Raw genomic sequence first — 12,785 nt, 5'->3', positions numbered from 1 at the left:
TCAGTTTACTGTTGTGCTGCTCACTGCCGTGTCTCCAGTGTTGCCAGTATGCCGAGTCTCATCTACTCACATTGACACGTCTTCCTGACTGAATCCTGGTGGTATGGAGGCTGACACACACATTGGTCGTGGTTGATGGCCCCAGGGAGCAGCGTGGTGGAGTTGGAGGGACACGGGACACACAGGTGGGGACTCAGGGTATCCTTGTATGTCCCTAGGGGACACTCTAGTGATACAAACATACAGCGTATTGGTCTGTTTGTGTGGTAGTTACAGTTTTAGTGTACTCTAATGATATAGTTAACATCACTCTCTAGCTGATATGGAATAATATATTTTCATTAAATTATTTCATGCTGTATGTCATCAGTGAGTTGAATAAATTAATGTGCATTTTTATCCATTTGCTCACATGGTGTTTAGACACATTCACTACACATAAACACAAGACATGCACTTACCATGGAATGAGTAATTTGTCTATTAACATCTATCCTCCTAACTAGATTAATGGCATAACATCTTAGGTATATTTGTGTAATCTATCAAATTCAAAAGGGATATCATCATTAGCTGAAATCTGAATACATCTACCGGCACAGGTAAATCCATTTCCATAGTAACCAGCCTTACACACACAGAGGTACTGTCCTGAACGTGTGGTGCAGGTACACACAGCATTGGCGGAACACTGGTTCTCACACAGCATCATGTTGCTGACCACATCCCAAGTCTCTCGCTGCTCATCTACACAGCACAAGAAGTTCATAGTATTACAGCACTAGAAACAGCAATGCACTATAATAATACAATAATTTATAATGAAAAGCTTTTTATAGAAAAATATTTCTTGTTAGTTAAACCACTTCTTGTAACGAAAGAACCAGATCAGATGTAACATCCTTATAAAATTGGAGTGATGTATCTCAGGCAGAGGGAGGTTTATAGAAGCAAATCAATCTTTTTTTACTGAAGATGCAAATATTTAAGCTATCTGATGTCTCTTATGTCTGTCACAGGGGAATGAGAAAGCCACCTGCAGCAACACAGATCCACTTGAAGAAAACACAAATACAAGTCATCATATAAATAATATTGAAAAATTAAATATTGAAAAATTGAGCAACCAGCATTGATGTACCATTATGGAGTGATCTGGCCAGCTCCTCGAATGTCCTAAAGTCAGGCAAGAAGTAGGTGTGGTTGCTTAGCGGCGACGCCAAGGTCCGTAACTCTGGCATGTAGGCGTCCTTCACCCCAAAGGCATATATCTCTAGCTGGGGGCCATGGGCAGTTGTATTCCAGCCGGTGTCCCACCGGAGAGACCGCAGTTCAATGGATGCCTGGACTGGTGCTGGACCGATGTTGGACTTACCATCAGTCAACACAAACACAGCCTTTTTAGCACCACGTCTTGAGTTCAAGAGGATCGCCTTAGCATTTCTCAAAGCCTCATTTGTTGCAGTGTATCCAGACATTACCTTTTGACCTAAACGAAGTTGAATTTTCAGCATCATTGAACATTTGCTTTCACGACCTTCATCAAGGTCATTTATGTCAATGCTGACCCTTGTGCTGAAGGAAATTATTGCGATGCGAGTGTTGTCATGGCTGAGGGTGAAAAATTCCAACAGAGAACGAACAAAATTTAACATGGCCTCCCATCCAGATCTTGGAACACTTGAAGAACGGTCTAGAATAAAAACAAGATCCACTTCTCGAGAGCTAAACCTATCGTAGAAGCCTTCAACCATCTCTCTACCTTGTGAGACAATAGTGCTCTCACTCGAGATAGAGTGGACTGTCACACACAAATATAAAACACATCCAAGATATGCACACTCCCTCAGACTCATTCTGAAATTCTGAAGAAAAAAACAACATGATTATTAGAATGTTGTGAATGATATGTTTTAAATTTTAGGGGGTGTATCCTCTACTTCAAGTCAAAATTAACTGTGATCTCATTTTTGGGAATCATCTATGAAGACCAAAAATAATATTTCTAAAGATCAGGTTTTACATGTGGGGAAACCAATGAGCATATGTATAGAGCTGAAATGTCTAACCAATCTTGGATTCAAAACCCATGGTTATCAGATCCTGATTCTCTCAAGGGATACAACTCTGCATCACTCCTGAGGATTCCAAACTCTTTTTTTTTAAATTACGATCTTTGAGAAACTAGCACAGTAGGTCTGTAGATATTTGTTGACATAGATTTTGAAAAAGTAGCATTCACTGCTCAGAACTTGTAAGATCAATAATGCTAATTAATTACTTATAATCTAAAACTAATCACCACTGAATCACATACTGACATAAAATTAAATGTAGCAGACATGAATTCAAAATGGTATCTATGGTATCACAGAGGCCCATCAGAGTATGAACTCACAGTTGGGCCTAAACAGATCAACATTGACTAACATCTAGTCTCTGAAATGAACATATTTTACAGAAAAATAAAGTTTAAAAAAATAATCATAAAATATAATGAAAAGGAGGTGAGGCGAGGTGAAATTGGGTTTAACGTCGTGCTTGAGAATATTTCGCTCATATGACGACGTGCATGCGTGTGTATGTGTATGTGCGGCTGCTTGTACTAGCCCAGACTGAAGCTGGTTTTATAGTGCTAGCCCACTGAGATACCACGCCGCAGTGAAGCATGAATACCCCACACAGACACATTATACTGATTCCGAGCCGACCAGTCCTTGTTGTACCCATTAATGCCGAGCGCCAGGCAGGGACCAACAAGTACCATATTTTGTCTTTTGGTATATGACACAGTCGGGGATCGAACCCGCGACCTTCCGCTCTCCAGGCGGACGCTCTAACCACTACACCACGGAGGCGTTTTAATGAAAAGGAGCCCAGAGACTTTCTTTATTTCCTGAAACTGTGGAAATCTAGACTTGCCACATATTCTAGATTTGCATGGGCTTTCTTGGATATACTTGTTTCAGGGTCTGCATGACAGTCTACAGATCAGCACAGCCTGTACACATCAAATGTCATAACAATACATGCAGAAATGTCGGAGAAATACAACAAAACAATATTTTTAATATGGCTACTGTGACAGCCATGATTATGACACAGGATATTATCTATGGCCATTTCTGTTCCAGATCATATACATACAACCACAGCTTTGAAAGACCATTGCTTCAAAGCAGACAAGGACTTAGATGCATACACAGACGCAATATATAGACGTTTTGTAGGGTAAAGTACACAAACACAGATGGTCATAAAGATTGGTTGGTTGGTTGTCATTTAATGCCACACTCAGGAATATTCCAGCTATATGGTGGCAGTCTGTGAATAATCGAGTCTGGACCAGACAATCCAGTGATCAACAGCATGAGCATCAATCCATGGAACTGGGATATGATGACATGTGTCAACCCAGCCAGTGAGCCTGACCAAAAAGAAAAATACCCTAAAGAAATTAGATATTGTTATTGCGCATAGCACTCATGACGGCATATCCCAATAAAACAAAATTGCGAAACAAGGAGTGATGGAAGCAGAAACTCCTCCAATGGAACAATAGGAAGGGAAGGAGAGCTGCACCAATGAGGAACGCCAGTGTTTACATGCCTGACATTCCAGCCCAGATAACTAGGTGTCACTTTCCCAGTCTGTTGTTTGTTATATTGTCTTCTTTATTGTCTTCCTTTATCTCAGTCAAAGGAGGTAAAATACTGCCCGACATATTAAACATTTAGGAAAGTTACTTTGTTTAATTATGTTAATTACAGATATTGAGCAAAATGAAATGAGGGATCATGAATATTTTTGTAGATACATATATTAAGTGAAGACTTGAGCGCACCATAGTCTGTCATACAGACCCTGAAACAAATATACCCAATGCAGCCCATGCAAGTCTAGAATGTGTGGCAAGTCTAGATTAAAGCAGTTTCTGTAAATGAAGAAAGTCTCTGGGCTCATTTTTATTGTATTTAATTTTAATTTAAAAACTTTTGTTTTCTGTAAAATATATTCATTTCAGAGACTAGCTATTAGTCTAAGCACACCATCTCAGAAAAATATCCCAAACTAGAGTCATCGATAACCCTGCAATGGCAAAATGTAAACTTGTTGCAGTGTTTGCCATAAAATGGTATGGCATTTGTGAAGTAATTTTTGTTTCACCCAAAAAAATATCGACAATTTTAGAAAACATAATGTTTGAACTCCATCTTCAGGAACACCATTTCAGTCTTCATCACTTTTGTATTCAATTATGGTAATAGTTTTAAATATTAGAATTTTGTAAAGAACTTCACCGTTCATACATCCTATCACTTCTGTTCAAGGCTTCACTATTTATAAACCTCATCACTTATATATTAGGTTTCATTGTTGATCATTCTTATAACTTTTACAACTTTGAAGAAATACTGTACAGTTTTCAAGGTCTGCCATGGAAACAGTCTTGCCCTGATGAAGTTCTAGAGAATGGGCTTGAATCAAATGGTAGTCTCTCTGCTTATAAGAGAAAATTTATGACTCATGTTCTTTCTTGAAAAGAAAGTGATAGAGCAATTTGACCATTATCACTTCTCTAGACAAAATGGGTGCTATTATCTCACAAACTATATCAGTGGCTCTGACATGTGGCCATGTTCTGTCAATGACACACAAGCTGTTTTATGAGTATATTATTAGCTGTTATAAAACCTGTCCAGGAAACCGGTATATGATTTTATACAGTGGTAGTCTATATGATATTGATGGATCATTGACTATGTACAGTTCAATCAGTTAGACGAACATTTCTGCATATTACACCTTGTCATTTGCACTCACATCTTCCACCAACTTATCTCTAGAAACCTTCGAGTGTGCACTCCAAGCATGTTATAGTTAATGCAGACTAGCACATACTATATTGACTATTGTTGACATATACTGCTGTTGATATACCATTTACAAATACCACCTATTTAATTACCTTTTAAATAGGACCGCCTCCGTGGTGGAGTGGTTAGAGCGTCCGACCGAAGAACGGAAGGTCGCAGGTTCGATCCCTGACTGTGTCATATACCAAAAGACGTTAAAATATGGTACTTTGTTGGTCCCTGCCTGGCGCTCGGCATTAATGGGTACAACAAGGACTGGTCGGCTCAGAGTCAGTATAATGTGTCTGTGTGGGGTATTCATGCTTCACTGCGGCGTGGTATCTCAGTGGGCTAGCACTATAAACCCAGCTTCAGTCTGGGCTAGTACAAGCAGCTGCACATACACATACACACTCATGCACGTCGTCATATGAGCGAAATATTCTCAATCATGACGGTAAACCCAATTTCACCTCACCTCACATTTTAAATATGTCAATAATTACAATTGAAGCAATTTTCAAATGAATGTATTTATCTAAATAGTCTGTGTTGGCTTGGTCCGCTAACTGCAATCAAATGTTTTAATTAATGTCTGACAATCAGTTAGTCCGAGTGTAGACGCGATCAACATGATACATAGCCTGTACTTGCATCAGGAGTGGGTCATGTTTCAGGAATACAATCCCCTCCTCCTGATGTGTTATCACAGACAGGCTGTTAGTGACGTGCTAGTGACGTGCTAGTGACGAGCTGACACACATCACATAAGTGTTGACAGGTGGTGTTTGTAAACATTCAACAACATCAAAACAATCAACATGTAATTTACATGTTTCCTATAAATTAATCATGGTGTCTAATATTGAAATGACTCCGGCATTCCGATTTTTTTCCATCCTGAGTACATGTTATAAGGTGACACATATTGATGTTTAGACTAACAACTAGTCTCTGAAATGAAAATATTTTGCAAAAAAAACAGTTCATGAAAAATAATCATAAAGTATAATGAAAAGGAGCCCAGACTCTTTCTTCATTTTCAGGAACTGTGGAAATCTAGACTTACCACATTTTCTAGGCTTGCATGGGCTTTCTCGGCTATGTTTGTTTCCGGGATGTATGACAGACTAACTGATGTTGTATGTCACAAGATATTGGGAAATGGGACAACTTGTGTTTCAGTTTTATATTGTTATTGTTTTTCTCATTATTGTTGTTGCTATTGTTATGTTATAGTCACTTCATTATGATATATGTCCATAAATGTTTTTGATTGTAAATTGGAACCATCAATTGTATTAACCAGAGTCAATTAGATATTACTGACACATTATTTTGATATTTTTTAATGACTAAACTGAAATAACTTTTTTTAAACACACAAATACACAGCAAAGTTGTTCAACAGATATCCAATACCATCTGCTCTGTAAAATATTATCTAACAAGTTTAATGCAAGTAAACAAGTAAACAGACTTAATGATGGAATTAGATAGAAGGACATAGTTGCTGTATTTGCCATCATTGCCAAATGGATAGTCTGTAACACAGACCCTAGAACAAGTACACCCAATACAGCCCATGCAAGTCTAGAATATGTGGCAAGTCTAGATTTCCACAATTTCAGGAATGAAGAAAGTCTCTGGGCTCCTTTTTGTTATATTTCATAAATATGTTCATTTCAGAGACTAGATCCTACCTATATAGACTTCCAAATGAAGAACTACTCAGCAATCTTATTGGCCCCTCAACCTGTGCACCCCTTGTAGTGATATGGTCAAAAATAATGATATCGCAGACATATCAACGAACACAGTAAGTGATATTTTCTCAAACAGATAAACCTAAGTCTGTTCTTCACATATTTGACATGAAACTAAACGTGAAGTCAAGCATGTCCAGAACTACAATCCACAATAAATTTGACTTCCAGTGAGAAAATACTGAAAGTTACCAATTGCCATGACAACAATGTCAGATATATTTCTACACATGTGATCAGGTAGCTTTGTGTCTGTATCATTTTGAGAATGATGCTATTCACCACTGATGATACACTTTGGCCCAATTCTGGTGTTTAACTGGATTATCTGGTCCAGACTCAATTATTTACAGACTGCCACCATATAGCTGGAATATTGCTGAGTGTGTCGTTAAACAACAAACCAACCAACCAACATAATGATAAAAGGCATGAACCTGCAATAATTATTGGTTAAAAAGTGAAAAGAACAGTCCCAAACAAACCAGCAAAGTTGCATGTTGAACTCTGCACCTGACACAGACACTGGACAACACCTTTCATGACAAATGTGAAACCATGACATATGCCTGACTGACATAAATAATACATTTATTGTGATAACATTGGTAGAGAACTCTTCATGCTTCTTGTTTTTGTATGGTCACTCCACTGACCAGAGCGACCAGGTGTCAAGGAAGCATGCTGTATTATCAGATCTTTTCCATTTTGAGGAGGAATAAATTAATTATTTGATCTTCAAGATTTATGCTTTTACAAGAATTTGGGATTGTAGTCCCTATAGTGAGATACTGCTGGATTCCCAATCTCAAAACATTATAGACCGCCTCCGTGGTGTAGTGGTTAGAGCGTCCGCCCGGAGAGTGGAAGGTCGCAGGTTCGATCCCCGACAGCGTCATACCAAAATATGTTAAATATGGTACTTGTTGGTCCCTGCCTGGCGCTCGGCATTAATGGGTACAACAAGGACTGGTCGGCTCGGAATCAGTATAATGTGTCTGAGTGGGGTATTCATGCTTCACTGCGGCGTGGTATCTCAGTGGGCTAGCACTATAAAACCAGCTTCAGTCTGGGCTAGTACAAGCAGCTGCACATACACATACACACGCATGCACGTTGTCATATGAGCGAAATATTCTCAAGCACGATGTTAAACCAAAAATCACCTCACCTCACCTCACCTCAAAACATTATAACATTTCAGATTGTTTTCTCCTTTATAAGATATTGCTGAGATTCCCAATCTCAAAACATTATAACATTTCAGATTCTTTTATAAACGAATTCAAATCAGTTGCAATCAATATGTTTTTCCAGTCATGGACGTGTATATTAAATAACAGCTCATGATATTGTATGTATAGAGAATTTAAAAGTCTTTTAGCTACTGACAAATATTTATCATGTATTGTCGACAGAAACTCTGTAAACTATTAATTAAATTTAGATGTGGATTGCTAAGATTAAAATATAATGAAGGTAGATGGCAAAATATTAATGTAACAGAACTGTCCATTGTGCAATTTAGGAATAGAAGATGAGTACCACTTTTTATTTGTTTGTAATGTCTATAATGCTCTTAGATCAAAATATTTACCATCTGTATATTGTCAAAAATCTAATTATCATAAGTTGAAATCCCTATTAACTACTAATATAGAAACACTTCTAAGAAAATTATGCACATATTTATACCATGCATATGAAATAAGAGAATACCTGCCAATTCAGTAGGGTAATATTATATATTTTTGTATGATTTCTCCATGTACTATGTCATTATATATATGTGTTGTAAACTCAACCTTTGTTATTGTATACATGTGTAAATGTATGTATATATGTTGTATACGGGCCTGTGACCTATAGACAATAAAAAGACTTTGACTATTCCCCATGGTAAAATATTGCTGGATTCCCAATCTCAAAACATTATAACATTTCAGAATGTAGTACCCTTGTGAGATATTGCTGAAATTCAGCATCTCAATACATTGGAACATGTTGGTTGGGTTGTTACATAATACACATATTCTCCAAAACCAATAGATTTAAACTGAAGAAATATTTGGTCATAACATCTAATTTAAATACTTAAAAATTGATATTAAACATATATTAAAAATGATCCTGACTAGGAATCCAAATTATTCACAGAAAATCAGAACCCTATAACAAATTGAGCAGAGTAACACTGGTACTCACTTGCTGCAGTGAGGGAGGGCGTCTAGTCCTGGCAGTGGTGGGACCCACACACTATCTGCCCACAGATAATGATGACATGTTGGCTAGGGGGGAAACTTGATCCCACTCACAACACAATAGGCAGGTCTTGAAGGTGGCACCAGGTCTATAACTCTTGTCATGGTGGGAGAGGGTAGTGGTGATAAACTGCCTGAAATACACCATGCAGCATTCAGGAGTGGTATGTCAGTGTCCAAAGGTCATTATCATTACAATGAATTACTTCAGTGGTGCTTCATTTATACATGATGCTAATGTAACAAGCATTTTACACGATTATCTACAAATAAATATTTAATTGGATTGTTTCACATATTGGAATTTTGGATGTTTTTAAAAATATTGTTGAAAATGACTTCTCAAGGAATTTGGGTAAGGAGAATATTTGAAAATAGTTAAGAAAATTATGTATTCCAGGAGATATTTGACTGAGTGGGTGAATTCCATTAAACACAGCTTGGAAAAATATTTCAGTTACCAGTGTATCCTGCTTAAGTTATCCTGGAGGGAAGAAATTAGTCAGTGCATGCTCGTCTGTCTACCACTTTTCTGAATCCCATTGGTGCTAACCAATGAGAAAACATAATAAGCTTAAATCAGGGTTTGAACCATAATCACAAAGTGATTAGAAGAAAAAAAACCTGTGCCTGGAACAGTTAACAATTATTAAAAACGCATTAACTCCAAGTAGACAATGAAAGGAAACCGGTAGTAAAGTCTTAAAACAATATTCCACCCCATCCAAAGTTTTCAAATATTCACTTAAGTGTAAAATACATGTTTCAGTTGAAAATTGTTTGAAATATCAGGTCATACTTTCATCAAAGAAAACCAGTAATGTACAATTTGAAAACCTCCAACAGTATATGGATGTTTTGTGTTTTACATTTTCCTGCATATAAAAAATATGTGTGTGTGTGTGTGTGTGTGTGTGTGTAGAAGAGAAAATAGTCATGGTCAGTCTCTAGCAGAGGAATCACAAATTGTTTACATATATATATTTGGGATTTCTGGAGGCAATACACTTCCTAGTGTCGAGCTGTCACAAGAGATGTAGGTATATTAACTTTCAGTGCCTCATCCAAAAAGCCCACTGGGCAAATTACTTTTTAAAAACGGTCCAAACAATATCTGAAAGTGTGCTGACAATATCTGAAAGTGTGCTGACAATATCTGAAAGTGTGCTGACAATATCTGAAAGTGTGCTGAAAATATCTGAAAGTGTCCTAACAATATCTGAAAGTGTGCTGACAATATCTGAAAGTGTGCTGACAACATCTGAAAGTGTGCTGACAATATCTGAAAGTCAATATCTGAAAGTGTGCTGACAACATCTGAAAGTGTGCTGACAATATCTGAAAGTGTGCTGACAATATCTGAAAGTGTGCTGACAATATCTGAAAGTGTGCTGACAATATCTGAAAGTGTCCTAAGAATATCTGAAAGTGTGCTGACAATATCTGAAAGTGTGCTGACAACATCTGAAAGTGTGCTGACAACATCTGAAAGTGTGCTGACAACATCTGAAAGTGTGCTGACAATATCTGAAAGTGTGCTGACAACATCTGAAAGTGTGCTGACAATATCTGAAAGTGTGATGACAATAATGGAAAGTGTGCTGACAATATCTGAAAGTGTGCTGACAATATCTGAAAGTGTGCTGACAACATCTGAAGGTGTGCTGACAATATCTGAAAGTGTGCTGACAATATCTGAAAGTGTGCTGACAATAATGGAAAGTGTGCTGACATCTGAAAGTGTGCTGACAATATCTGAAAGTGTGCTGACAACATCTGAAAGTGTGCTGACAACATCTGAAAGTGTGCTGACAATATCTGAAAGTTTGCTGACAATATCTGAAAGTGTGCTGACAATATCTGAAAATGTCCTAACAATATCTGAAAGTGTGCTGACAACATCTGACAGTGTGCTGACAATATCTGAAAGTGTGCTGACAATATCGGAAAGTGTCCTAACAATATCTGAAAGTGTGCTGACAATATCTGAAAGTGTGCTGACAATATCTGAAAGTGTGCTGACAACATCTGAAAGTGTGCTGACAATATCTGAAAGTGTGCTGACAATATCTGAAAGTGTGCTGACAAAATCTGAAAGTGTGCTGACAATATCGGAAAATGTCATAACAATATCTGAAAGTGTGCTGACAATATCTGAAAGTGCGCTGACAATATCGGAAAATGTCCTAACAATATATGAAAGTGTGCTGACAATATCTGAAAGAGCGCTGACAATATCTGAAAATGTCCTAACAATATATGAAAGTGCGATGACAATATCTGAAAGTGTGCTGAAATGTCTTTCAAAGAGTGCTGACAATATCGGAAAATGTCCTAACAATATCTGAAAGTGTGCTGACAATATCTGAAAGTGTGCTGACAATATCTGAAAGTGTGCTGACAATATCTGAAAGTGTGCTGACAATATCTGAAAGTGTGCTGACAATATCTGAAAATGTCCTAACAATATCTGAAAGTGTGCTGACAGCATCTGAAAGTGTGCTGACAACATCTGACAGTGTGCTGACAATATCTGAAAGTGTCGTAACAATATCTGAAAGTGTGCTGACAATATCTGAAAGTGTGCTGACAATATCTGAAAGTGTGCTGACAATATCAATATCGGAAAATGTCCTAACAATATCTGAAAGTGTGCTGACAATCTCTGAAAGTGTGCTGAAAATGTCTGAAAGTGCGCTGACAATATCTGAAAATGTACTGACAACATCTTAAAGTGAGCTGACAATATCTGAAAGTGTGCTGACAATAATGGAAAGTGTGCTGACAATATCTGAAAGTGTGCTGACAATATCTGAAAAGTGTGCTGACAATGTCTGAAAGCGCGCTGACAATATCTGAAAGTGTGCTGACAATATCTGAAAGTGTGCTGAAAATATCTGAAAGTGTCCTAACAATATCTGAAAGTGTGCTGACAATGTCTGAAAGTGTGCTGACAATATCTGAAAGTGTGCTGACAATATCTGAAAGTGTGCTGACAATAATGGAAAGTGTGCTGACAATATCTGAAAGTGTGCTGACAATAATGGAAAGTGTGTGCTGACAATATCTGAAAGTGTGCTGACAATATCTGAAAGTGTGCTGACAATATCGGAAAGTGTGCTGACAATATCTGAAAGTGTGCTGACAATATCTGAAAGTGTCCTTACAACATCTGATAATGTGCTGACAACATCTGAAAGTGAGCTGACAATATCTGAAAGTGTGCTGACAATATCTGAAAGTACGCTGACAATATCTGAAAATGTCCTTACAACATCTGAAAATGTGCTGACAACATCTGAAAGTGAGCTGACAATATCTGAAAGTGTGCTGACAATATCTGAAAGTGTGCTGACAATATCTGAAAGTGTGCTGACAATAATGGAAAGTGAGCTGACAATATGTGAAAGTGTGCTGACAATAATGGAAAGTGTGCTGACAATATCTGAAAGTGTGCTGACAATATCTGAAAGTGTGCTGACAATAATGGAAAGTGTGCTGACAATATCTGAAAGTGTGCTGACAATATCTGAAAGTGTGCTGACAATAATGGAAAGTGTGCTGACAATATCTGAAAGTGTGCTGACAATATCTGAAAGTGTGCTGACAATAATGGAAAGTGTGCTGACAATATCTGAAAGTGTGATGACAATGTCTGAAAGCGCGCTGACAATATCTGAAAGTGTGCTGACAATATCTGAAAGTGTCCTAACAATATCTGAAAGTGTGATGACAATGTCTGAAAGTGTGCTGACAATATCTGAAAGTGTGCTGACAATATCTGAAAGTGTCCTAACAATATCTGAAAGTGTGCTGACAATATCTGAAAGTGTGCTGACAATAATGGAAAGTGTGCTGACAAATCATCTGAAAGTGTCCTAACAATATCTGAAAGTGTGCTG

At 37.6% G+C, this 12,785-nt stretch overlaps 1 protein-coding gene across 2 annotated transcripts in view; it reads right to left on the bottom strand.

Moving 5' to 3' along the window:
- The window catches only part of LOC124262529 (sushi, von Willebrand factor type A, EGF and pentraxin domain-containing protein 1-like), a 39,794-nt gene extending 30,780 nt beyond the window's left edge, over nt 1-9,014 (bottom strand). For both annotated transcript variants that reach the window (XM_046697038.1, XM_046697045.1), the window contains exons 1-4: nt 8,828-9,014; nt 1,142-1,865; nt 595-747; nt 71-226 (exon numbers count right to left, since the gene is read on the bottom strand). In XM_046697038.1, coding sequence (XP_046552994.1) covers nt 71-226; nt 595-747; nt 1,142-1,856 — 1,024 coding nt within the window. In that variant the 5' untranslated portion in view covers nt 1,857-1,865; nt 8,828-9,014. The remainder of the gene's footprint in view (nt 1-70; nt 227-594; nt 748-1,141; nt 1,866-8,827) is intronic.
- Nucleotides 9,015-12,785: the final 3,771 nt, after the last annotated feature.

The sequence above is a fragment of the Haliotis rubra genome, unplaced genomic scaffold (assembly GCF_003918875.1).
Source record: "Haliotis rubra isolate DU_JTF1 unplaced genomic scaffold, ASM391887v1 Scf12, whole genome shotgun sequence".
Classification (NCBI taxonomy): Eukaryota; Metazoa; Mollusca; class Gastropoda; order Lepetellida; family Haliotidae; genus Haliotis; species Haliotis rubra.
The sequence above is the reverse complement of the archived record's forward strand: the minus strand, read 5'-3'. Positions and strand labels throughout refer to the sequence as shown.